Raw genomic sequence first — 27,424 nt, forward strand, 5'->3', positions numbered from 1 at the left:
TACCTCCCCTCTCATCACCAAACAAGAAAAGTACCATCTGAAAATTAACCTTTCCTAAAACCTTGTATTCTGGTTTTGGCAGGACTCTTTAGCCTCTGACAACAGATTACTGCGGTGGTTGGGAAGATACGTGTGGGAAAGTAAAATTGCTAATCATGGAAGGCTGATTTTTTTCTGGCAGCATTGTGTAGATTGTGAGAAAGCATTGTCGATTGTAAATGAAAGGTTGAGACGGGGCGTTTTTCAGGAAACAAAATCTGTCAGAAATAAATAGAGCGAAAGCATATTTATCTTATCGAATAATATCATGTTCAAGTATACAGAGATTTGTCGCGACTGATAATAAAAAAAACTGCAGCAATTATAACAAATGCCGAAAATGCAAACCATGCCTAATGCTTAATCTTTCGCTGTGAAACATATTCACTGAATTCAAGTACGAGTAATCCATTATTTCAAATATGGGCACAGCAGATTTGAAATTAATTAGTCTGTGTATGGAAAGACAACCTTATTTAACAATCAGTGTTGATGAGAAACTTTTAAAAGTGATGAAATTGAGATTATTACTGTATAAAGCTCATATAATGTCTGTCTACCAATTCTGATTTATCCTGTTTGGTTGTGCAAACACCGGCAAGAGTGAGCGCAGGCTCAGTTATCAACAACGACACTGCTTAATATCTGCCTTTGTATGTGTGTAATACAGGGTTAATGTGAGTGAGAGGTTCAAGATCTCGGCACCATAGTGCATTCCAGGCTGTTGTTATTGTAGTAAAGCCAGTCAAACATTAAAAAACACAGACACACTCGACTGCTACGTCACAACGGACAAAACACATGCCCCTCGCAATAAAACCATGTTTACAAATTAAATTTTTATCCTCAACTTTTCCAACTTCATGGAAAAGTTCGAAAGGCTCGTATCCAAACTTTAGAGCGGAATTATAACTCCATGTAAAATTAACTAACAGACGCTGAATCCACAAAGCAAAAAAAAGGAAGAAAAAAAATAAGACATAAATTAAACATTAGAAATGTCCAGTACATTTGCATAATGCTCACAGCAAAATTTCTTCTTCAAATAAAACCTGAATGGCCTTGGTGAAACAGGCAAATCTCCCCAAAGGATCGCAGTCTTTCTCCGTCTCTCTCAGGCTCAACTTACTTTGTTACATACGCAGAGTCTCTCTCTGATACAGCTGTGTAGGAGAACTGGAAAGAAACTCTTTAATAATTCATATTTGTATACTAATAAGCAACACAACAATTTCCCTTCACTCATCAGAAAACGCAGTTAGGATCGTGAAAAAGCTCGACAGCAGAAACTTGCGTACAGACAAACACAATAACACCATTGCGCACGTTTTCCCTACAAAATATAACTATTCTAAAATTATCCATCTGCTCCAAATTACTGTAATTTAGAAATCTGTATGATCTGCAACGGAGATAAACACTCCGACAATTTCTAACTACAAAAATGTGCAACAGAGGTGCAGAAAGTTGACTTCAATTGAGCAAACTGAGGAGCACATTTCTTTGAAACTATTCTAGTAGAAGCTATTAATAACTGCATACTTTATAAACGTCTTCACACGCTCTGTTCTATACTCTACTATAAATACCACTTACAGTAGGAATACAGAACAATGCATTTTAAAAATCTTTGCTGTGTGGTAGTCTTTTCACTCACATTGTCATCACACAGCAGAAAATTAACTTGTACTTTACTGTTCAAATGTTTGTACTTAAGCATTGAAATCTTCTTTTTCAAAAAAATAAATAAATTCCTGCTCTTTTCTCTATTTGTCAGAGGCTATTTAACCTGTCATCTGCCTTTATTCCTCTTCCAGGTGGTTAAGGTGGCTGAGGGTGAAGTTTTGACTGGCAGCTAGAGAAACCGGACACCCCGGCTCAGCAGCGGCCGGCCCTGCACCGTCTATGTGCCCACCGGCCGGGCAGCAATGGGGCCCTACAGTGCCTGGACCTTTCCACCGGGCGATCACAGTCACCCCCCGTCGCTCGCTGCTTTTCGCCTGGAGAATAGGGAGTGGGAAGAAGCCTGCTGTGGATGTCAGTGACCAGAAAATAGCAGAGGAGGGAAAAGGAAAAAAAAGGGAAAAAAAGGACGAAAACATGTTGGATCGAAAGGGGGGAAAAGCTAGATGAAGCTCCAGATGTGGTCTACGGGAATAATTTGTAAATGACCCTTTGTGGCCACAGATACATTATGTAGCGGCCGGTGATGGTTCACAGTGAATATCTGAACACTACACACGAGGAATGCTCATCCCGTTCTTGCTTTGTTTATTAATGCTGCATTCATGGTAATGTAATTTTTTTTTTTAAATATATGAACACAGTCTTTCTTTGCTTATGTTTTTCTGTATTATTCATATTATGAACGCTCTCTGATTTAGTTTAGCGAGTATGTAATTAAATACATTACATCTATTTGTTATAAAAAGTGACTTGGACCCTGTTTTTACTTCTCCTGTAACAAATATTTTCTGTAATTATCAAACCTACTGAAATAAGTGGACATCTTTTTTTTTCTTATGTGATGGATATTTGATTGTGTCACCAAAACTACTGTCGGCAGTGACAACTTGAAAACAATTCAAAATTAAGAATTTACTTTTAGACGACAAATCCGTTTAGTCAAAACAAAAGTCCGTCTCTTCTTCTAATCATTATTTGTGCTTCAGTGATCTTCAGTGAAATGCGATAAATTTCCAGGAACAAAACTATTCACCTGTCACAAAACAAAGCGAAATCAGGACTTCCACTGTCAAATCTGCTAAACCAGCTTAGATATAGTTAAAGGCTAAATTTGAAATGGGCTAACTTCACGTCTGAGTATGAGCTGATACTGAAATGAGATGCGTAATTAAAAAAGACAATTACAAAACTAACAAAGCAAAAATCACACCAGTATTATTTGTAACATTTTGGCTAAAATGAAAATAAAACACTAAACAGAACTTAAATTATTTTGACACATCTGTGTAGTTAAGATTTCATTCCAGCTGTAATGTTTAAAGCTTTCTATTAATATTAAAATATTCAAGCACGATAAGCTATATTAAAAATGTTAACAAAAGAGATAGTCAAAATGATTTATTCAAGCACTTAGTGCGGCACATTGAGAGTTGCTTTATTTGTTTCAAAACACAACCCGCGTCCTTGCGGCTCTTTGCCGCAGCACTGTGGGAGGGTAATATTCAGTGCTTTGGCTTACATTAACCACACACCAGGCTAACTTCCCCCTGCTCTGTCTCAGTGGAGTGAAACTGAAGTTTGGATTTCAGAGTTCCCCTTTATCTCTCTTACATCAATTTCCATGCTGGCACTAAGTGTTGCCAGATAGCAACTAGAAGTCCTGTTAAGTTCGAGGGAACAAGAGGGAGGGAGACTGTGTCCTGTTTCTGACCAGACCCACAACAACATTCGGTGGTGCTAGACTGCCCCCTGCTGTTCTCATGCAGAACATTGATCCACAGCACAATTAATGCTGTTCATTCGAAATAAAAAAGGAAGCTCAAAATCACTAAAACTGTTGTGTCAAAGGCAGTCATTTTGCAACATCACAGTTACAACAATAGAATAAAGCCTGTGCCATTTGTGATCACAATGCTACAACTTCCCACGGGTACCAATTAGAAATAAGGGTGCTGTATCACGACTTCGTATCAAAAGGCCTCACATTTTCTGTTGAGTCTCCATCTCTGGTGATTAAACTCTGACTTGGTATTCTCTGTTAGTCGTGCCACTACATTTCAACTATCATTCATTTTGGAAATGAGGAGAACAGTGAAACGTGAAAGCATATCTTTCAAAGCTGTCCCTTGCTGTGGGCAAAGACGAACTCCCTAACTTTAAAACTTTTAAAAGTTAGACAGGTTCTTTGAAGGGGAGTCAAAGGAGCAATTTAAAGAGACCTGGAGTGGTGTGTACTGCTGACTACTATAGTGTCTTCGCACTGTGTATCAAACCACCAGCCAGACATGTGCAAACACACACACATATACACTCCAATAGTTGCTTCTGTACCTGCCTTTGCTTCCCCCCCTTTTTTATTTCAGCAGGGTGAATTTTTATCTAAATGCAAAGCAGGTGATAGGTGCTCCAGTTTCCTCTAGAAGTAGCTCCCTTGTCTGGGCTCTCTTCCTGATAAGAGTCCTACTTTGCCTGACATAAAAGAGCCCGGTATCATTTCCCCTGCCTCCCCAACAACCCCCAGCTCGCTGCCCTCGCCCTTCCCCGAGCTTCACAAAGCTGCCTCTATTTGCTCCCAATTCAGGGCCCAATTGCAGATAAAGTTACAGCAAATTTGTTTGGAGGAAGAGCTGCTGAGGCCTGCGGTCCCTGGGGCAATAACAGCCTTGTCTTGCAGGGGCCGTGGGGAGAGCTGGCAGCAGCAGGAGAACAGAACCCTACACCGCTCAGCCCGACAATGGCCTCAACTCTCCGGGAGGGAAAAGCCGAGGGGAGGGAGAGATAAAGAAGAACAGGGATGCATGGAAGGATAGAACGGAGAGACACTCAGCTTGCAGGTGTGGAGAGAGGAAGCAGACGCTTAACCCTGAGACGGGGGAATGGAGACACCACCCACAGACACACACACACGCACACACAAATACACAGACACCACCCATCATGCAGGACAGGAGGTAACTCCAGTCCCGTCCATTGTGCCAACGCCTCAGGCAAAGCTGCCACGGTGGCTGATTCACTGTCGGGATGGGTGGGTGACAACAGTGTGGGTGTGAGAGAGAAAAGAGTGAAAAGCTGCATGTGAGACTATGCAATATCTCTATTTCTCACACATACACACTAGACACACAATACACATACACACACTAAACACAGCTGGCACTAATGGATGATGTGTACATGCGGCTGGTATTTCAGAATTGGGCAGAAGGAGAGTAAGAGACCATGAAGAAAATTTTGATCGTTTTTGTGGAAGAAGTGTCGAGCAGTGACACAGTCTGACAACTGCAATGATGTACTCTTGCGTTCACAAAATATATACGAGCACGCTTAAATTTGCTCCCCCCCGGGCTCACTTAGCAGTTAAGGAGTGCGCACGTTGGTAAGTTTCTCACCTCTCTAGCTATGGCCATGTTTGGAAAGTTAAGTCTAACATCTGGATTAAAAAAAAAAAGACAGCCAGACAGAAACACACGTGCACATGTATGCAGACACACATGCCCATAATCACACACAGCAGTACACCTTCATGAATGCACCACCTTGGCCAGATGGCCCCCCATAAAAACCCACTTAAAGAGATGAGTGAAGTGATTAAGAGGCCCCTCAAAGTAAGGGAGAAATGAGACAGGGATGAAGAAATGGAGGGGAGGGAGGGAATACCTGTGTAGAGGAGAGGCCCTAAATACTCTGATGCTTTTAGCTAAGTGCTCACTCCTACGTTAACAGACTCCCAAAAGAGCCGGGGATAGGTGGGTGGACTACAATGACACCTAAATTTCTGAATTTCTCTAAACTATAAAACACTGTGTCCTTGGCCCAGATAGATCGTTCCTCGTCTCCTGAATCCAATCAGAATTTGAATAGTAGGAACTGTTAGAAATGGATATACTACACACTTTGTTAAAAAATAAACTTGGGAGGATCTATACAAGGCACATACATCTGTTTAGATGTGCTGACACAGAGGCTGTGCTGTCCAAGGCTATATTTTCTCCTCTCCCCATGTAGATTGGTATTTCTAAAGTGACCTTGTTTTGGGTGAATTCCTTGACATTTTATTTGTCTGACACATTCATTTATTTATAAAAAGATAAGACCCAAGGACTCCTGCCTAGCTCAGTCTTACATGAGAGAAAATACATGCACAAGCCAGCTCTTGCACACAAATGTGCTCACTCACACAAAGAGGAAAATGTTAACTGATCAATACCGTGTCTCTTCTGACCCGTGTCTTGTGATGACACTGTGACCCGCTGTGCAAACACACACACGCGCGCGCACACACGTACACCCTCTGGAGAGATTAAACTGATGTCATCCAGCCAAATGCTGCTAATGTCTAATGTCTGCTGCTGAAGATGCTCTGTGATCCAATGGTAAAGGGCTGGGGCAAGTTGGGTCCACCTGTCCTGTAGCTACTTAAGTCAGGACACTAAACCAGACAGGATTAAATGCCTGCTCTGTCATATTTGGGGTAGAAACCTCCATGCAGCCGCTCGCTGCCCTGCAGGAGAATGTCATTTTACTGATAGCTCTGCTGTCCAATTACACTTCACCTTTTAATACCAGACACAGATGACAGGGGGGGGAGAGAGAGAGGATGAAGACGAGGCCAGTGGGCGACGAGAGAAGGAGCCTGCAATTTCTACTGTCTGCAAGAACAGCTTGTCACCCTTCAGTAGATTGTAGCTGCATTTTCTCAGTATTTGGACATCTGATGGGTCTAATAAAATAGTGTTTAAGCTGCAACACCAACCCTCCACTTACTCCTAGTAAGTGAGACTCAAGGCCAATAGTGCCAAATAAAGTATACGACATGTGTGTGTATGTGTGCAATTAATACAAGAACAGAAAAAAAACTTAATCCAGTGTATCACAGCGTGACATCTAAGAGTGAGAGTAACAGTCTGCCTGGGATGCGCTTGACTGTGCTTGAGACATCAATAGTCTCTTGCGTTAGACTGTTAAATTATGAGTGAAGGATGCTTGCTTTGTTAACAGACACGGTCCTACATTCTCGGTGAGCAGTGTGTGCACATCTCTATCGTGCGCACAAAGTGCAACCAGTTAAATATATGGTTATACATTTAGAATGATCAATAGGCACAGGTTATGTGATTTTTCCAGTGCCAAAAGAAAGGAGCAATTACATTTAGGTACAAATTTCTCCCTACATTACATCTGAAACAACACAGCACGATCCATCAGTCAAGCAACTGCACGTAAGAAATAAACATATATTACACACACGCACGCGCACACACACACAAATCTACCTGTCATGTTGTAAATGTGCAGCTTTATGTGTGGTATGCCACATTTACTGTGTATTTGATGGGACATGCACATACCACAAAGGCACAGATGCTCCTCTGCGGAGAGTCCCATTCGAAGCAGCTGTTTATGTAGCAGCCCGCGTTGATCAGGACCATGATGCAGCGTCTAACTCGGGTGAAGTTGCGCAAAAGCAACTGGGCGAAAAACAAAAAGGGAAACAACAAAAAGTAAAACGTTTATGCAAGCAAGGGTTTAAAGGTCAAAAATGTGCTAAACCGAGGAACGGATCATGGGGTTGTAAACATGCTGTGCGTGATTTATTGCTTCACTGTGAAAATGGTATATCCGGTATGTAAACAACCAGATGGGGGAACGAGGCTCGGTGTGACAGGTAGATGTGTTGGAAATAAAACGGGAGCAAAACGATCCATCTAAGCACAGCTGTCAGAGTCCCGCTGATAAGACACTTGAGGTGACCTACTGTTATAGGGGGTCACTTTTCTCTCTCGTTCACATTTAGTTAAGGTGAGAAATTACCACCATTTAGCAAAAAACGCCAAAGTTTTTTCAAGTTAAGTTAATCAGCACCATAGCTGATTAACAACATACTCTTATTAAGTCTTAATAAGCAATCTTCTAGCCCTAAAGTGTCTCATTGTACTGTCTTTGTAAAAATTAAATGAAGCCGTCATAATACAGCTCGACAGTTGCATCTTTGACCTCACTTTGGATTCACTATTACATCACAGTACTTAAGAGCACCCTGAGGATGCCGATGTGATGTCTCTACTTAAACAGCAATATACGTTTTGGCATGGATCGGCCACCACTGCTAACTCACAGTGTTTGTTTAACTCTGTTATCCTAGTGATAAAGTTTAGCACAATAATAAAATAGAAAGAAAATCCAAAACAGTCCCTGGATTCTCCTCCCTGGGCGTTCTCCAGGCATTTGGCCAGAGATGAGATAGAACTGGCTAACTGCTGTCTCCCCCTGGGTTGCCAGCCATTCAGGGAATAGCATAACAGCAAGAACGCCAACCACCCAATCAGGTCACCAACAGGGGAAAGTGCTCCCACAGGAAAAAAACTGTCGCTTCAGTTTGCACTTAAAAATATTCCAGGGCATTCTTTTACTCCTTGGGAAATTGTGTGTGTTTTAATGTGTGTGTAAAGTGCCTATATAATATGTGTCTGCAGCACTATAATAAGGATTTTCATGTGTTCAGTGGCTTCAATTTATTGATGCTAGCTGATTTGAACTCGTTTCCACTCTGTGTCAATATTTGTTGCCAAACTATGGTTATGATTACTTTGTGTCCACATCAGAGGATCACATTCAGAGTTCAAATCATCCACTTGCACATTCTTCAGCATGTTTACTTCATGTACATGTTATACTTTTCTTTGCTATAACACCAGACAGAGATTATTCATTTTTTATTATGTCAATCCCAGTCTGTAGTTATTTTTTCCGATCACTTATGAAAGTGGATAAGTCATTGGTTATGTTAAAAACCATAATTAGAATTAAATCTTGTCTTTGATGTCAGGCAGTGTGTGTGTGTGTGTGTGTGTATTTTATGTTATTTTTAGTTCGTGTCTACTCATTGAGCAGCAAGCAACAGCAGGGGAGCTGCTATCACACAAAAGAGTCCTCATGGGGCAATCCCTCCAAAGCAGCGAGTGACATCATCATTGCGAGACGCTGACATGGGTCATTTCTGTGTGTCAGGGGTGAAATGGAGATAAAAAAGCTCAGAGTGGGCCAAGATGGGAATCATCAGAAAAAGCAAAGGCAGAAACAGTGAGGAAAAGAAGGGAATAGATGGAGGGCTGACAAAAGGGTGGTGTGGGAGTTGGTGTCTGTGTTGTGCTATGTTAGGCAGGGCTGTGCTCGGCTGTGCGTGGTGCAACACTGACTGCTGAGCCCAAACGGTCACTCATATGACACGTCTGATGCGGGCCAGCCCCTACTATTCATCTCTTTGTGGTGCCGCCACACTGAGCAGCGTGACAATGAAGTGCAAAGCAGCAGTGGCAAAGAGGGCCAACTATAAGGATGGCCAATCTACTTATGCACCCCAGAGCTGACAGCTTGACATTTCTATTCACCACTCAGAGTGGATGCGAGGGGGTAGAGATGAGAGAAGAGGGAGAGGAGGAAAGGGAGGAGAAAAAAAGAGAAACAAAATGCTGTTTTTCCTTCAATCATCCTGTTGTATCTTGCCCACACAGTTGTTGTGCTTTACAAGATGCCACTCACCAGGGCTGTTGGTTTTGCTTCAGACAGTTAAGCAGAATAGGGGGTGCGGTGGTGGACACAGACAAAAATAAGGCGGAGTGGTAGAAGACACAGTTTGGCTCATGATGTACCTGCTTGGACACTCGAGGCTCCTCCTCGATATACTTTTGCTCAATAGGAATCAGCGTCCTGAGACCAGCCTTCACCTGGAATAAACACAAGCGGCGGCGTGAACCGCAAATGGTGAGAGAGAGATTAGTATATCTTGATTGTTTCAGATCTTTTTTTTTTAAACAGACTGTGTACTGGCACAACATGGCAGCACAAGCATAGAGCGTGCCCCATGTCAGAGGCTAGGGAGAGTGCGAGAGAAAGCTGCAAGATGGCCGCTAAAGGGACACACACAGCGATGGTGAATGGGCGAACAAAAGCTGCTGAGAGGGAGTCTTCGATAATTAAAGCCAAAACGAGGATGAGGGACAAGGGACGAGGGATGAGACGGGAAGCGAGGGAAGGGGGGTGGCAAAGAGAATAAAGACAACAGCAGCGTAGAAGAGGGGGATGATGCTGGGGAGAACAAGAGAGGATAATAGGGGGTGGGGGGCAAAATAGAAAAAGAAAATCGGGGAGGAGGCTCAAAAAAGCAAAAGAAAGACTTACAGCATTAAAAATCACGTCTATTTCGAGAAAGATGACCCCTTTTGTTGGCCCTGTCAGCTCCTTGCTTTTCAAGGCGTAGGCTTTGCGTTCTCCATTTTGGATCTGTGGGAGAGGGACATGACAGGCGTCTGTCTGGCAATACCCGGCTGAATCGGCTCCCCGGGCCACCTTTGAACCCCAGCTGCTGGCGCTGACAGGGAACCCAAAACAACTGTGGCAACTCTGACAAGTACCTGTTCATTACCCACTGCAGCTCAGCTCTGTCAAACAGAAATTAACTATCCTGGGGAATCGTACTGTACAGCAGAGCACGGGTATATTATACACACAGTTCCTTCACAGGCTTTATTTTTATGAATATAAGACAGATGCTTATGTCTATATATACATTTATTTTTCAAATGACACTGTTCAGCGTCTCCATCAGTGTCATTTTCATATTGTCTCTCATCCCCTAACTTCCGTTCTTCACATCTATCAATCTCTTCTTTCGTCTCAGCCTCTCTTCCATTTTTTCTCGCTCCTGTCATCTCTTTCTCTTTCGCGAAATAATAACAGTGTCATAAGTAAAAGCTGCAAAAAATAACCTCTGCTCTTTAGATCTCATTTTCATTTTTAGTTTTTGTTTCCCAAGGGAGGCGGAAAAATAAAGAAACACAGAAACAAGCCTTTGACTCACATTTAGTAAAGGAATAGCCACTTTTCCCAGGAAGTCTGCACTTCTGTCTCTGTCCTCATCGTAAACAGTGACCTCAAGTACCGAGTGGATGTCCTTCACATTACTGGACAATACACAAAGACAAACACCAGTGGTACACATACTGAAGGAGCACCACAAATAGGCTTTTGAAAATACTAAATACAGAGAAAACAGGCTAAAAACTGTATAATAAAACACAAGATATTGCAAATGCTTCACATTTCCTCATTACTTGTCAAAAAAATATAAACAGACTTAAATAAAATAATAACTATAAATAGATTTCCTGGTAAAATTCATGAAAATAGAAATCTAAACATAGAAGTGAGACGATCAGATCTTTTCACTGCTCAAAATGGTCCAGGATATATTTTTAAAGTAGCAAATGAGCTGATGAAAGTCACAAGAAAAATTGAATAATTTCTATATACTTTTTTCTTTTTTAATGAAACCGTTTACTCAAGGATACGTGTCACTTTTTTGCCTGCATGCATGAACGTGCAGACATACGGGCACTCTTAAAGTCACTCACAAAGTGAAGACCTTGTTCCACTCTGGGTTCAGGTTTTTGTAGACGGTGTGCGTCTGCAGCCGATCGTTACTCAGCTCCACTACACAGAATGGGTCGCTCTTACCTGGCAAGCAAAAAGAAATAAAAATAAAATTTAATAAAACGAGAACAAAAAGAAGGAAAGAACATCCTTCTTAGTGAAAAGATAAAATTAAATTGAGAATCTTAAGTAATTCCAACAGCTTTGTTTATCTCAAATACCTCATACTGTTAAGACATATACTGTAGCATCCTTCCCTTATGTCACATGACAGTTCCAATACCCTGTACTTATCAGAGCTGTAATGAAATGATTCTTTCATTTTTAGCCCCAATATTATACAACAGTATATCAGTGTAAAAGCTGTAAGCCATTTCTATCAGCATCCCGACTCCATGGACAACTAGAAGATAAGCTTCAGGACGACTGCGCCTTGGGCAGTGGCGAGGAAAGGGTGAGAGAGAAAAGCCAGAGAGGACTTTGAAAATGGGTGGTGCGGAGAACACAGAGGTCGAGGTGCTCTGAAGGCCCGAGAATTTTTGAGCTGAACATAAAGGCAGCCAGTCACGGAGCGTGAGAAACGCAGCTCCTCCGAAGACAGCAGTGAGGGGAGCAGCGGCACGATGGCACGAGCAAAAGCAAGCACATAATGTCAAATCTATATGATGAATGAACAACAGAGAAAACATTTCTGCATTTTTTACATGGAGAGATGAATAAAAGCACTTTTAAAAAGATTTTTTTAAATGATTAAAAACCGAAATTGATTAAGTTCGAGGACTAGTTTTCAAGTAATATTTTATGGTAATTAAAAGTAAAAACATACATCCAAATTTGGATTTATTATAAGAACTGAATCACGCTGAAAATTAAGGATCACAAATGAAGGAGTGCTGCTAAACTAAAACTTAAACAGACTTATCATTGTTATATGGTTTAGTATAAAGAATATTCATAAATGCTAATTAATTCCAAGAAAACTTTACTACAGTTATGTAACTGCGTAGAGAGAAAGTGAGAGAGACAGAGAAGGAGCTGCTTCCTCCTCCTGAGAATAGCACACTGTGCTATCATAATCAAAACCAGTAATGTCCTATATATTCCCGATTTGTTTACTAACATCTCTCACTTCAAATTCTTTGTACACAGAAAACAGCGAGACCGGCTCCCTATGTTTGCCAGCCCACCTACCTTCAGTGAACTAAAAAAACAACAAAACTCTTAATTTTGACTTTGATCATTATGTTTTATTAAAAACTGTCGGGAGCCGCTGTGAATGTTTTTTTTTTCAAACCTATCACTTGAAAAGGCTGGGTCATTAAGTAAAAAGACGAGAAAAAAAAAAAATCTCCCTGGCAAATTTCCAGGGAAAGTATTGGGAATACTGAACGCTGAAAAGCAGCATTGTTGCATAATAAAACTCGATAAAAAAGAGATTGAGTTCAAAGCCCCTGAAAAGTGTGTGCCCGCCTGTGTTTGTAGGCCATAGGAAATGAGTGTGTGTATCTGTGTGTGTGTGTGTGTGTGTGTGAGTGCCATCGATTAGTGTGATTTTCTCCAAATGTTGTGACAAGGGCAGGACATTTAGTGGGTGTGCAAAGTAAATGTCACTGTGATCAATGCTGAGGCAGAGGCGTTGCCTTTCATATCTGTTTGTGGCGCTCCATTGATGTAGAGTGTTTCAAGTGGATATTGACAGCTACGACTTCTACAGAAAACAAGATACGTTAAAATAGACAAAAGAAAAAAGGCTCGGGCACCTGCTTCTCAGTGCCTCTCTGTTTACACCTCGCCGTCTCTCTTTAAACGCAATTGTTCTTTAAACCACAATTAAATACGGTTGAAATGATTAAACCAGTGAAAAACTTCTTTTTTCGCAGAAAATCTTTCTTAATAATCCCAGAGTGTCCATATCATTCACAATTATAATGTCATTGCCACAGACCAAATCTGATTAAATCTAGACGCAATCACCCAAATTAGGAGATGGAAATTATTTCTGCAGAAGTCCGTCCCTTCCCCCCATTTTCTCTCTAATATTCTTTTTTTTAATGACACGGCAGGCTGTGTTGCTGCAGAGAGCCAGTTGTTACCGATGGTGAACTTTCACCTTACTGGCCACCAGCACCAGAGGCAGCTGTCTTAACCAATTACACGCTCGGGTTTGAGCTCCACTCAGTGATCATCCAGGTAATGTCTGAGTAAAGCTCCCCCACCACCACCACCACTACCACCACCACCGGGGTCCCATCTCTGTGACAGTGGCGAAGGGTTTGCAGCAAGAAGTGGGCTCAAATTAATTTCAGAGTGCTCTAAGATAAGTGGCAAATGGATACAGTATAGAAAATGAGGAAGCATACTGTAATTGCCTCAGAGAAAGCTTGGAGTCAGCGAGGAGTTTAAGGTTGTAGAGGCAACGCACGATGCTCTCGTGCCCCTGAATTATCACAGTTAATTATAATTCATGCTTTAAAATGTAAACCAGTGCATTACCATGTTAATTTTAACAGGTCACTCGATATGAGCTGCAATATTTACCAACCATTCAAGTTGTTAAATGTAGACTTCACTGGCAGGGTACACATTCTGTGTCTCTGGTGATGCTGCTGCGGTAGGTACGCGCATGCGCGTGTGTGTGTGTGTGTGTGTGTGTGTGTGTGTGTGTGTGTGTGAGTGCGCATCTCACTATTGAAATGTTCTAAGAGTATAGCATCCACTCAGAGGGACAAGAGCTGGCAGACAAAAGGGATTGTTGGTTTTAGAGACTATTTTCAGTTATCCTACTTGGGCTAGAGTGGAGCTACTCCACAAAAACACTCCAATTAGAGAGAGAGAGATGGCCAGACAGAGAGAGAGCGAGAGAGAGAGAGAGAGAGAGGGGAGGAGTAGAAAGAAAAAAAAGAGAGAGAAGAGGAGACGGGCTGGCTGAATGGGAGAGAGATGGTGAACTCTTTCTCGCTCGCTGACCTCCTCTCTCTCTCTCTCTCTCCTGTCTCTGTCTGTTTGTCTGTCCTTCTGTTTCTCTCTCACCTTGCTCCTGACCCTCTCTTGGTCTGCGTTGTTAAAATGGGGTGTTCATGTGGTGAGGGCTCTTATGTGGCTCTTACAGAGCTATTGTTTCTGCCAGTGACACGCACACAAGCACACACACACACACACACACACACACACACACACACACACACACACACACACACAGCATCAGACTCAAAACAGGCACAAGCCATTTAAAAACAACCCCTTTGCCTTGTCTGTTATCAGTATCAGTCCACTGACTGTGGGGTTAGGCTGCTTCTGGAGCAAAATTAAAAGATTTGCTTTTAAGTTCGAGAGCAATACAAATTTAAAGGCATTTTTACATTCAACTGTCTTAATTTTAAGTCTCTCTGGCTATGACAAAAAAAGTTGTAATGTTGAGTGTAAAAACATTTCTCCAGTGAAATCAAATTTTTTTTTTATTTAAATTGCTTTTAAACTTTTTTTTACTTTGCTAATCTAATTAATATGCATCCCATGTTATAACGTCCAAATTATTGCAAATGTTAGATACCAGTCCAACCTGAGCACATGCTAAGTAAAATATTACCGCTAGTTCCCAAGGCATGTCATATTTTACTGTGAAGTTAGTCTGTTGCAATAATTTCAAACCTCCGTAGGCTATAGAGATACTTCTAAAAAAAAAAAAAAAAACATGTTTTCAATAACTGTATCAAACCGGCAAAGACAAATTGAAAGACAAACGGCTAATAAACAATCTGCAGTTTTCCTCTGTTTATATTCCGAGAGGAATTCATGAAGCTTAGACAAACAAACGATGAACTCCCCAATATGGTCGCAGAGCAAATTTATGCTCCAAGTGAAATACATGAACCAGGGAACCATTTGGCTTGCACTCTGACTGCTCCAGCCGCTCCCTGCAATAACCCAAAATCAACCAGCTCCGCTCTGTGTTTGCTAATGGGACTATGGATGTTTCAAATAGAATAAAACTCCAGACTCTCTTTCTCTCTCTCTCGCCATCACACACACACACACACACACACACACACACACACACACACACACACACACACACACACACACATATTTTCTCCCTTTACTAGATAATACAGAGTGAAAAACTAGGCCTGTCCACTGTAGACCTAATTAAAAGTAAGAATTAATGGAGAATGGAGGATTCAGAGAGAGCAAGCAGAGAGAGCGCAGGAGGAGGGATGAGAGTGATTTGTTGGTTCAAATGTGTACTTTTTCTCTATTATTCAAATGAGCAGCCTGCATCTTTTCTAAAAATGCAGAGACAAATTTAGCGTCCTGCACAAAGTAGACTTTAACTCTCTCTGAGGAGTCTCGTAAAAGATCATCCCTTAAACAAAAATTATGCCCTGACTTTATCTTTGGTGAGATTTATGGCAGATTGCTGGTGGAGGAAACTGCTGTCTAGATGCGAACATTATGCAAAAGTTATTTAGAGCAAAAGATATATATTTGTCTTGATAGTGTCACCAATCAGATGTTGTAGCAGTGCTCACTGTGATAGCAGAAACAGAAATTGCAAAACATCAGCAAAACTTTTTAAGTGTATAAATATATGAGCATGAATCTAAGTTAAAAATAAATCTATATATAGAAACTAATTTATGGAAATGTACAGCAAATGAGGACTACAGAGGGCACAGCACTGTTGTTTGGACTACAGGTCAGTGTCTTACCTGTGACATCTGCTGCCATTAAGCCCTCAGCCCTGATAACCTTAACTTGGACCACGCCGACATCTTTCAGGTTGTGGAATGACCTCCAGAGGCTCTGAAACATCCCAGAAACAGGGGTGAAAGGTCAAAGAGGATGGCAAATTAGCACCGAAGTGAAAGGCATGTCAATAGCCTGACATTTCATAAAGAGAGGAAAGGGTAGATTATGTCCTTTACCAGCCTTTATTTGAAAATGTAGAGCTGGCATTTATCGAGTCGGGTCTAGTGGAGAAATGGCTGGATTTAAATTTAATGAAATAGCTGTGCATGTCTATTTCAAGTGTTTCCTAACTTTTTACCTTTAAATGTTATGATTTTACTGAATTTTTCGGTAAAGTAGAGGAGCAGTGCTGAAATGACAACAGCAAACAAAAATAATAGGAGTCTTTGATTTCAGAAACATCTTATTAAGTAGAATAACATCAAAGTTGTACAGATTTTAGCATTGAAAGGGAAATTTGTGGAAGTTTGTTACAATTGTTACTGCACAACAGTTTTTGCTATCTCAAATGCAAAGACATTTATACTCTGTTTTAAAGAAAACTAGCTTTTTACAGAGCAAGAAGTTATTCTATATGGATAATGTGAAAAGAAACAACAACACTGAGATCTAACTGATATTAATGTGCCTCTTTTGTGTTTGCTTCACACAGAGAGATAAGGAAAAATATGATAAAACATAATGTGCTGAGGAAACATAATAGGTGACGAATGACTTGCAGGCAAACAGAGCACATGAAGTCTACAGTGAGAAGGGATGCACTGTATGCACAAAGTTTCAATAACCAGGACGAGGATGACTGTGTAAAATTGAGTCTGTAAATCTCACGAAGACCTGTGGAGATCATCGGCGCGACCACGAGGCGTGACCAGTCGCGCACACACGCAACCGCAAAGTTGTGCTTTTGTTCACACCCAGATTCTCAGGTATAAACACATGCATAGAAAACCTACACTCGGGCCAAATTGAGTAGCATGTCGGCGTGTCTTAAAAGCAGAGTGGAAATGCACTTCACTTCAATTTATTTCTCTCTCTCTGGCAATAACCCCTTCCATCCCCAAAGGAGTAATTATAATTTAAATTTCAGAGTCAGGGCCAGGCTACAGACTTAATTCATTATTACCAACTCTGTCAGACTCTGCCTGTTTCCAGCGATATCATTGTCCAAACGCTCTCTAAAGGAGATGAGAGGGGAGAGTGTGCGAAAGAAAGAGAGGGGGGAGAAACAGAGTGCGCAAAAGAGAGACATACAGAAAGAGAGCGCGAGAGAGGGGACAACTCTCGATTTTTAAGGCACGATTTCTCTGAAGATACAGCTGCTTGTTGTGATTATTGGTGAGCAGCAAAGAAGGCGGGGGAGAAAGAGGGGAGAAAAGAGTCGGCAAGAGGGCATGTGGGGGGCGGCAGAGGAAGAAGCAAGGGCAAACTAATAGCTGAACAGTTTGTGTGCTAGAGTTCAAACAGTAAACACGCCGCGATCGGAATGATCCAGCTGTTGGGCTGGGGATCGAAGATCAATACTTTTTTGGTAATGATCAAAGTGTGCCTATAGCGAGGAGTGTTAAGAAATGGCACGGGGGTCTGGACATTAATCTCTGTAATGTATCCAGTTTTGACTTTGTTATTGGTCAGATTAAAAATTGTGTTAAAGTCAGATTTCAATCAAAAGCAAATGTTGTAAATATGTGTGTGCTTTCCTCTCAATACACAGATATGCAAAAATGGTATGAGACTAAATGACTTCTTTAATGTATTGATGCTGAGACCCCCCCGAAACGTTCCTATGTAATTCAGCCCCTCCTCCCACCATACGGACTCCCTGAGGGGACCTTTAGAGTTCAGCCTCAATCCATGATTGGTAGAAAGAACACACCCGACCTCCACAAGGATTCAAATCCTCATCAGAAAGACAGACAGGAATAGATGGCTTGGATAGACAGGTAGAAAGAAAGACAGAAAAGAGGCCAAGACCGACCCCCTCCCCTACCCCTAGCGCCCCACTTATGGCTCCATCCACACCCTCATCAGCTCGCAGGTGGAATTATGGGGATAAGGAGGAAATGAAAAAGGAGGGTGGAGAAGAAAATTAAAGGACACAGAGTTGGCTTTCATAAGACAAACCCCCGCCCTGTCTTTGACTGACATCCTGTCACTATGATGTCTTCTTCCCGTCTCTGTCGCACTCCGCAGACACATAAACACACAAAGTGAATCAGCGCCGGCAAAGACTTATGACTCACTGTCATCTTTTCAGCACGTCACCTTTCATCACTGCATAACATTTCACAAACACACACACACGCAAACATATATACATGGTTCTGATTCGCTCTGATTTCATGCAAGGCAGCTGTAGGTTTTGGAGTCAAGCACCCCAGTAGCTGTCCACTAACTTCACATCCTCAGGGCTTAATGGTAAACATTTGGCTCTCACATAATCTAAACACTAACTGGTTTAGATGTGAGCCTAACTGAATGACATATTATGCACTTTATTTGTCTGAATTTTGTGTGGCTGATGACGATAAGCATCTGAAAAAGGGGAAGGCTATTGCCTGACTATACTAAAGCATTTATAGAGTTATAGGTCAGTTGGTTAACAGACACAGTAAAAATGATGTGATGTTGATTCATATGGAACAATCAAAGATTCCCTGCATAGGATTTTAATCGGCTGCCATCTCTTATTTAAAACAAATCGAGCCTGCACGCAACCTGAGGCGTGGTTATAGCAAGAGTTTTTCAAACTGGCATCACCTCTAGCAGCTCTAAGTGTGCTTCTGTGACAACCTGCACAAACTGAAGGCTGCTGTAAATGGTCTGCATCCCCAAAACCTCCTTTATTTTAAGAGTCTCTGCCAAAGTTGCTCTTTGCTCATCTCACAACTTAGCGCAGCCCCTTATTTCACTTCCTGTCCAGGTTGTGTCCTTTTGCTTCACCTTAGAGCAGTGCTCCAAAGTGGGTCGAGGGGTGTGCGTGTGTGTGTGTATGCGTGTGCGTGTGTATGCATGCATGCATGCAACACAGCACATGGGGGTGTATGGTGAAGTACCACCACTTTAGTGGAGGTCACCATGTCCTCCTCCTCTCATCCACCCATCTTGTGGCCAACTCAAGCCCATTAAGAGCCATTAGTGTGTGTGCTACTTTGCCATCATAATGCATAAATCTCTTTCTCTCATTTTCCCTCTCTGCCTTCATCCCTTTCTACTTCTGGGAAACAGTAATTAGGGATGAAGGAAAGGTTACAGTGAGCAATAGAACGTCTAAGGTAGTTGCCTATGAGTGAGTGCATTGCACCATGTTGCATATCTCCATTGTCAGATGCATTCAAATTAGTTGGCACAGAAAATCTTGTGTATTCATTTACTCGCACACATGCAGAAGCAAGCGCACGCAGGCACACAGTGACCTGGCAAAAACACAGACACAAAAATCTATTACAATTCAGAAGATATTAATGAGCTCAGTGCTATCAAAATGTCCCCGCACTCAGGTGTCCGTTATCGTATTTCATCAATGGCCACAGATTGAATTGGGGAAAAAAACCAAACAAACAAAAAACCCCAAATTGCAGCCATTTGAGGTGCGCTCGTAGCGTTTGTGTGGAACAAAGTGAAAAGGACATTTCCAGTTTGGAACACAATGATTCTCTAAAACGAAGACAGTAATATCTTCTTAAAAACTCTGGATTTACATGTAGGTGTGTTTGCAATCCACTTCTACACCTAACCTTAAAGTTATCTTTTGTGCGCCTTTTCATCACGAGCAGAGTGTCTACGCTGCCGAAGGGTGCGACAAGCGGACGATTTTGAGTTTTCTTATGAAGGTATCTGCTTTTCAAAGCTGCGATTCCCTGCCATTTTATTAGTTACACACAGGTAGACACTTTTTTTTTTGCACATGTCCATACATGTGAGCTTGTTTATGGCTAGCAGTAGTGCATGCTTTGTGCAGGCTTGTGCTGGACAGCTGATTTTTCAAGCAGATAATACCAGTCGGTAAAAATGTGCCTACACATACACCTACGCCTGCACACATCCACGCATGCACACACTGGGCAGATTAGTAGGCTTTGAGCAGCACTGTTATGTATTAGTGGTGGTACTTGGTCTTAGCAGTGCTCTTTGATAAGGTACATCTTTATTAAATTCTCCAACTGCAAGACTGCCAGTCTGAGGAAAAGGAATATGTTAATAGGTAAAGACCATTCAAGTCTCCAAACCGACCTCACCATGCCCCTCCATCTGCAACCCCCCACCACCTTCCTTCACCCTCTATCTCGCCATCCCTTCATCTAACAGGAGCCATAGCGGCAACAGACAAAGAACTGAGGTTGCTGGGAGAGCAGGAGAGAAATGGAGAGAGAGGAGTAGGAGAGAGAAGGAAGCAGGAAAAGAGGTAGGTGAGGGAAGTAAAATGTGTCGCCTTCAACCGAGCAGAAAAACGGGGTCTGCATGAGTTGTGAGAGAGGTGAAATAGCTTTTTCTTTTCATTTTACACGCCTTCCCTTTTCGGCGCAACCCTCACCCTTTACCCCTCGCCCCCTATTACACACATTCAGGCAAACACACATACACGCACCCATTCTCCTAGCCCTCATTTTGTGACTGTCAGGAGAGGCACAGCGTGTTTGTGTCTCAGTCCTCGAGCTCCCCCCTCTGATGTTGTGTGGTTTCTGCAACGCGTAGCAGAGCGGTCGACCTCCCGTGGCTAGCCAATAAGGCACCGCCACGGTTATGTAGGTCGTGGCACCGATGTTCGGCAACTGGAGCTTAGGCACACATTGAAAGAGGCATACACACACCAGCTAGGATGTGCTACTGGGTACCAGTTCAGATGTAGAAATCCAAACAAATTGTCTAATCTCACAAGTACAGACAGCCCGGGTGAAAACACACAGACACGTATGATACACCCACGTGTACACAAGCAGATCTGTTTAAGTCAACATACGTTCCAACAACTCGCCCAGACAAATAAATCCAATAGGTCCCAAAAATAAATAAATAAATCAGGGTGAATCTCAAATTAACCAATTAGGCAAACAAATATCCTACATATGGAAAAATGAAATTTTACAGTGAAACAAATTTGGCTGCAGCACTGAGAGATAGCATGACACATAATTCTGTTGATGGACAGAGAAATGTCCCCTGTGTGGAAGCTGTCACTGAATCAAATCCATTTAAGTGTGTGCGTGTGTGTGTGTGTGTTTTTGCATCAAGATGTAAAGATGACAGGGTGTGAAGGGTTAACTAGACTAAGACAAAGACACAAAACCATTGTGTTGAGTGGAGGGCCTCTGAAGCAGATGGGGCCTTAGGGCTCTCTCCCGCTTGCTCGTTGCCCTTCACTTTCTCCCTCACTGTCTGTCTCCCTCTAGCTTAACGATAACTGGCTTATGAGCTCGGACATTTTCAGTCAAATGACTGAACCCGCTTGCACTGCTTTCTTGACCTCTCAACCCCCGTATCCGTTTCTGTATCTCCTACTCTGTTGCCTTTCACATCATCTAATTATAAATCAAATCTAAGCACACTGGCTTGTGAAAAAAGACATCTTGATGAGAGAAATTACTCTTCACAAAATGTGATTGGCCATTTTGCCACACTGTCAGGTATATGTCTATATACAAATACCTATAAGTATATGGATATAGAGCAGCTCTGATACTGTAATTTTTGAAAGCTACAAAATGGGTTATTAAATTTCTTTTCTTAAGCGCTAACATATTGTGTACTTTCCTCACAAAATTATTAACGCAATCACAGCTTAACGTAAGCTCAAATGCTAACTCACATATCTCTGCTTGATCTGGTGCCGCTCGTGTGGGTCATCCAACATGTTGACTGACAGGTCTGAGATGGAAACAGCAGCAGAAGCGGTGAGTGTAACCAGCAGCACCAGAACACCTTCACCTTCTTCCAGTGGCAGGTCCAATTTGTGTGTGTGCTCTTTACTAAGAAGCGACAGGTCAATGGTACACCTAGAGAAAAGAATAAACAGACACAAAATGAGAAAATTGTAGACCTTGTGATGAAACTGACAATGAAACATACTGCAGGCCTTATATACTAAAAGAGACAAACAAAGTCATGGTAGGGGTTTGTGTTTACAGAAAGAAATGTGTCTAAATTACCGCAGAGCGCCCGTGAAATAAAAGAAGAATATAGAGAATTTCAGGTTTCTTTTGTTCATTTTTTATCACCTCACTAACTGAAGTTAAGCATCACTTAATAAGCAAACATCTTGTGTAAGATAAAAGCAACAGACGGAAATTCAGCCAAAGCTGACACCATTAATACCTTTTAGAAGACACTTGAAAGCATCTTCTCTTGATTGAATTGATTTCTTAGCATGCCTTTAATACATCTACAGCTAAAACAGAGGCAGGCCAACAGTAATTGCTTTACTTGGGCCAAACAGTTCAAAGCAAAGGTTTGCTCAAGTACATCCACTCTGATGAAAGACAAGGGAAAGAAATCATTCTCACTATGAAAGACTGTAGGGCAGTATTTCAATATGCACAGGATTGAGATGCTCTGCAATAATCTATGCTGAGAATTAGGCAAATAAGACAACTGTGTACTAAAACTAACCCTTACTAAAATGCACCTTTTATCAGCCTGAATAAGCAGTAAGCCTTAATCAACCATACGATTAAAAAAAAACAAAAAAACAAAAAGCAAACAAAACAAAATATCCAGACGTTCCGGTAAAGACCATCGTACCGTCCCATGAAGTCGTCCTTCTTGCCAGCATCTTTGTCCCAGACTGTAATGTCCACAAAGCCTCCCTGCTCATCGTACAAGTGGAAATCAAACTGTTCTCTCCACTGAGGGTTCAGCGTTTTTGAAATTGTCTGAAAAAAAAAAATCAAACAAGGACATTCACTCTGCCCATGTGTCCATTTGTTAATGTGAGCTATAATTTGTTAGATAATATATGAGCTGGAACCACTATCAAAATAAAGAGAGAGTCAAATAAATAAAAGTAAAATAAAGAGCATAAAAAATGTTAATATGCCTGCAGAAAGATAACACACAACAACAGCTGATTTTAAAGACTGATACTGATATTTGGTGACTCGAAAATTATAAAGTTTTATCAAAATTCTATAATCTTAACATCATCTCGTTCGTGTGGCTTACCTTACTCTTGTACTTTTGGTGACCCATCCTGAATTTGACGTAAGGGTCACTGAGACCATTGGCATCCATTGGCTGCAGGCCATGGCCCTCTATGAGACTGATGCTGACTATACCTCGCCATAACTGGGCTTTTCGGTGTACATCCGACAGACGCATACTCTGATACTGCAGCAATCACACACACACACACACAAACACACACGTACACATTTATACATTTGCATGCACATAGAAACAAACCCACAAAATAGAAGAAATTGCAGCATTCATCAATTTATCAAGGCTTACATACACTTTGCACTTCATTCACTGGAGAATAACCGATATCAAATGCATTGAGGCGACACATAAAGAGCAGGCACAAGAAACAAGATAATACTTGAACATAAAATGTGGTAATTCAAGGTAATTTGCTATGTATGCGTTCACCTGACATGCCAGGGCCTCGCTATAAATTACAGCACTGCATTATCCACTTACTGTGAACAATTTCTTGGCAATGCTAAAAAGCGTTATTACTGTGAGTATCAACATTTCATCCATATTTGTGCAAAAATGCACAACATGTATCATAACCTCCTTATATCCTTAAACAGGGTACAGCAGCGTGAATATTCATTTTTATTGTACATATTCTAAACATTATGTTAGAAAAAGGAATAAAAGGGAACAGACTTGTCAGTTTTTACTCCAAAACTTGGGGAACCTCGCAGTTACTTATAGTTTTCCTCTGTACAGTACATTATTATTCCATCTGGCTACTGTAAACTACTGTAATTCAGATTGATTATTCTCCATGTTTTAAGTCTTTTTTTTACCCTCAACACTTTTCTTAGCACTTACAGGCCTATTTAACCTCTCTTTGAATCGTGTCAGTATCCTTCACTAAAACAAAGAGCAGGGTTATTTATTTGTCAAACAAATACACTTCCACTTTCTCCCTCTGCCTTGCTCTCGCCTCCTTCCTTGTTAGGAAGAACATATTAGCATAGCTTTTGTTTTGAGGGTGAATTTCATTAAACTCTGAACAAACCCTGCCTCGCAAGCGCAGGCCTTTGATCTAGAGACGGAGCTTCTTAATTTCCATTCTCCAGACATTAAACATTGGGAATAGCTCCCTGCATTAAAGCCAACCTCCCATACAGCAACTCCCACATCCTCCATGGCTCCCGTTCACTGCTACCAACACGCTATATGCTAATGATGAGAGGTCGCTGTTATGTCCTACTGTATTAGAGCACAATCCCTTTTCCCTTGCATCCTTCTTTTTTGTTGCCACATATTTGTTGTTATAGAAAACCATGGGCTATTTGGATTAGGAATCCATATCTCACTGCCAGAACACAGCAGGATGGAGCGCATACACAAAGATGTTCACAGGCTGAAAGTCTTTTAATACAGTTTAAGAACTAATACTGTGTTGCACAGGGTTAAACTTTTGCCAGCCCTCTCGAAGCAGAAAACATATAAAAAATATTCCCAAAATCAGCATTTTGCCCTGTGGTAAAGTTAGAGAGACCTGTATTAACATGCCTCTGCCTCCTAATTATTATTTTAAAGTTTGCATCTTCTACAGTGGGTTCAATAGTCATATATGCTTCTTTAAGGAAGAAGCGGTGGTGTAAAAATAACTATGTACTGTATGCAACACAGAGGCAAGCAGTGCTTTTTTGGTGGGGTAGCAAAAGCAAATAGTTAGTGTTTCAGTGAATTCCCGAGTCACAGGCAGGGTGGCACAGTTTGAAGGCTTCAAAGGCTTGGTTTGGGGAGGCACGATACAGCAGGACGCCTGCCCATCTCCAACCAAACATACTTCAAATGTCTCTTGGTGGATATCCTAAAGTTTCTATCTCAATAACACTAAAAGTGAAATGTGAGTAAAAAAAACAAACAAAATAAAAGTGTGAATAAACTCAATTTTGAGCTCAAAATTGTTCCTGTCACTAAAATTGCTGAATTGAATGAACAGACAAGGTATGTGCGTCATGCACGAGCCAGTAAGAAGAAGCGGAACATCAAACAGCATGCTTTCTGTTCAACCTCACGGCCAACAAGAATCACAAAAAATGAAATCAAAAGATAACAGCCCCTTATGTGCGGCAAGATGGGAACTCATAATGACGTCAAAATGTTTTTTCACTGGATGCAAAAGGGGTCTAGGAGTGTCCTGTAGTCAGTAAAAAAGTCAAAAGTCAACAATACTTCATATCTCACAGCGTATTTGCTGTAGAGGACTTCTTAAAAACCCCAGAATAGAAATCTGCCTTATTTTCCCACATAATAGCTGCAATGCACTGCAAATCAAGGGTGGAAGAAGCACAGAGATCTCACCGATGAATGATTCGAACTGCTTCAAAGTGTAAAAATCAGTGGAATCACAAAAAAGAAAATTCTGAAGCTGCATTATTACTGACTGATTTCACAAAAATGGCACCAAAGTTAGCAAGTTTTTAATAAAAGTTCTAACAATTATTGCTGATCTTTACAACTAGTATAGCAAGTGCTCTTGAAAAAAAATGCTACTGACTGTAAGGTATTTCCTCCACCCTTAATGTATTTATATCACATATAGTTAGGTCCATACATAGTTGGAGACCTGTTCACAGAAACATATTTCAATTATAGTTCTATAATGGACATGGACATAATGTGCAGACTCTAAGCTTTAATCTGAGGGTGTCCACAGTCAGATCGGATGAAGGGTTTAGGAGTTTCAGCTCCTCCTGCCAACCTCTTTTTAAAGTGACTCAAAGGCTATTTCATGGGCAGATGGTGGATAATTCTTTATTATGTCATTATCATTCAAGCAGATAAAAGGCCTAGAGTTGATTTGAGGTGTGCAGCTTGCATTTGGAAGATTTTGCTGTGAACAGACAGCATGAGGTCAAAGGAGCTCTCCATGTAGTTGAAACAAGCAAACCCTTAAGCTGAGAAAACAGAAAAAAAAACATCTGATAAACTGCTACAATATTAGGAGTAGCAAAATCTACAGTTTGGCACATCCTGAGAAAAAAAAGAAAGCACTGGTCAACTCAGGAACGCAAAAAGACCTGGACATCTATGGAAGACAACAGTGGTGGATGGTCGCAGAGTCATTTTCATGGAGAAGAGAAGCCCCTTCACAAAAGCCTACCAAGTGAACAATATTCTCCAGGAGGAAGGCGTATCGATATCCAAGTCTACCATGAAGAGAAGACTCCATGAAAGTAAATACAGAGGGTTCACTGCAATGTGCAAGCCACTGTCACAGGACAGAAGCAGCCAAATGAATTCTGAGGTGTTTATATACGTACTGTCTGCTCAAAACCAGCTAAATGCAGTCAAATTGATTGAGCGGCATTTCATAATACTGAAACACACAACCATAGCAACCCAGGAGTTTATTAAAGCAAATAAGTAGAATATTCTTGAATGGCCAAGTCTGTCGTCTGATCTTATCCCAGTTGAGCATTTCACTTGTTAAAGACTAAACTTTGGACAGAAAGGCCCACAAACAACAGCAACTGAAAGCTGCTGCAGTAAAGAACTGGCAGAGCATTAAAAAGGAGGAAACCCAGCATCTGGTGATGTCCACGAGTTCAAGCATTCAGGCTGTCATTGTCAGCAAAGTATTAGAAATGAACATTTTATTTTCAGTTATTTAATTTGTCCAATTACTTTTGAGGCCTTGAACTGATGGAATTGTGTTAAAACGATTTCGTTGCTCACATTTTTAATCAATGTTTTTGTTCAACACGCTGAATTAAAGCTGAAAGTCTGCACTTCAACTGCATCTGAGTTGTTTCGTTCAAAATTCATTGTGGTAATGTACACAATCACAGTCAGAATAAAGTCGTCTCTGTCCAAATATTTACGGACCTGACTGTATGACTTGCCTTCACACGTGCGAAGAATAGTTCACCTTTAAGCTCACTTGCATTCCAAAAATGAGCTGACATAACCTCAGCAGATGCAAAGTATATTGCAGCTTGTGGAAAATAAGCTGGTGACGATGAGAACTGGAGAAATATTAAAGAAAAAAAAAACTGCCAATACCACATTTGTGGAAGGAGGAAACGGAGGAAGGGAGGGGAAGGGCCACGGAGACTCCATCCATGTACCAGAACACCAGTGAAGAAGGACAGGTGAGGTGCAGTGCGGTCGGTAGTGGGGTTACAGTACAGTTAGAGGTTTCATGAGTTACATGCTGTTTTAGTTTACCTTACTAGATCGTTTCCAGTTCCTTCTCAAAAGCATGGTCTGTAAATGAGACAAAGCGGTTACAGAAAACCCCCCAGTATCTCCCTTTAAGGCTGAACGGCCAGAGGTTAAAGGGCATGGAGGTCAGTGATAGGGGTGTGAGGGGGACAGGGAGAGTAGGGCAGCC

At 41.4% G+C, this 27,424-nt stretch overlaps 1 protein-coding gene across 5 annotated transcripts in view; it reads right to left on the reverse strand.

Moving 5' to 3' along the window:
* The window catches only part of mctp1a (multiple C2 domains, transmembrane 1a), a 126,821-nt gene that overhangs the window by 35,149 nt on the left and 64,248 nt on the right, over window positions 1–27,424 (reverse strand). For 3 of the 5 annotated variants that reach the window (XM_040019117.1, XM_040019115.1, XM_040019119.1), the window contains exons 6-15: window positions 27,259–27,297; window positions 23,059–23,223; window positions 22,639–22,769; window positions 21,707–21,893; window positions 15,864–15,957; window positions 11,136–11,238; window positions 10,583–10,685; window positions 9,904–10,005; window positions 9,375–9,449; window positions 7,074–7,193 (exon numbers count right to left, since the gene is read on the reverse strand). In XM_040019117.1, coding sequence (XP_039875051.1) covers window positions 7,074–7,193; window positions 9,375–9,449; window positions 9,904–10,005; window positions 10,583–10,685; window positions 11,136–11,238; window positions 15,864–15,957; window positions 21,707–21,893; window positions 22,639–22,769; window positions 23,059–23,223; window positions 27,259–27,297 — 1,119 coding nt within the window. The remainder of the gene's footprint in view (window positions 1–7,073; window positions 7,194–9,374; window positions 9,450–9,903; window positions 10,006–10,582; window positions 10,686–11,135; window positions 11,239–15,863; window positions 15,958–21,706; window positions 21,894–22,638; window positions 22,770–23,058; window positions 23,224–27,258; window positions 27,298–27,424) is intronic. The other 2 variants (XM_040019118.1, XM_040019116.1) reach the window with 1 other exon arrangement.

This window comes from Simochromis diagramma, unplaced genomic scaffold, assembly GCF_900408965.1.
Source record: "Simochromis diagramma unplaced genomic scaffold, fSimDia1.1 OVJJ01000822.1, whole genome shotgun sequence".
NCBI classification, from domain to species: Eukaryota; Metazoa; Chordata; class Actinopteri; order Cichliformes; family Cichlidae; genus Simochromis; species Simochromis diagramma.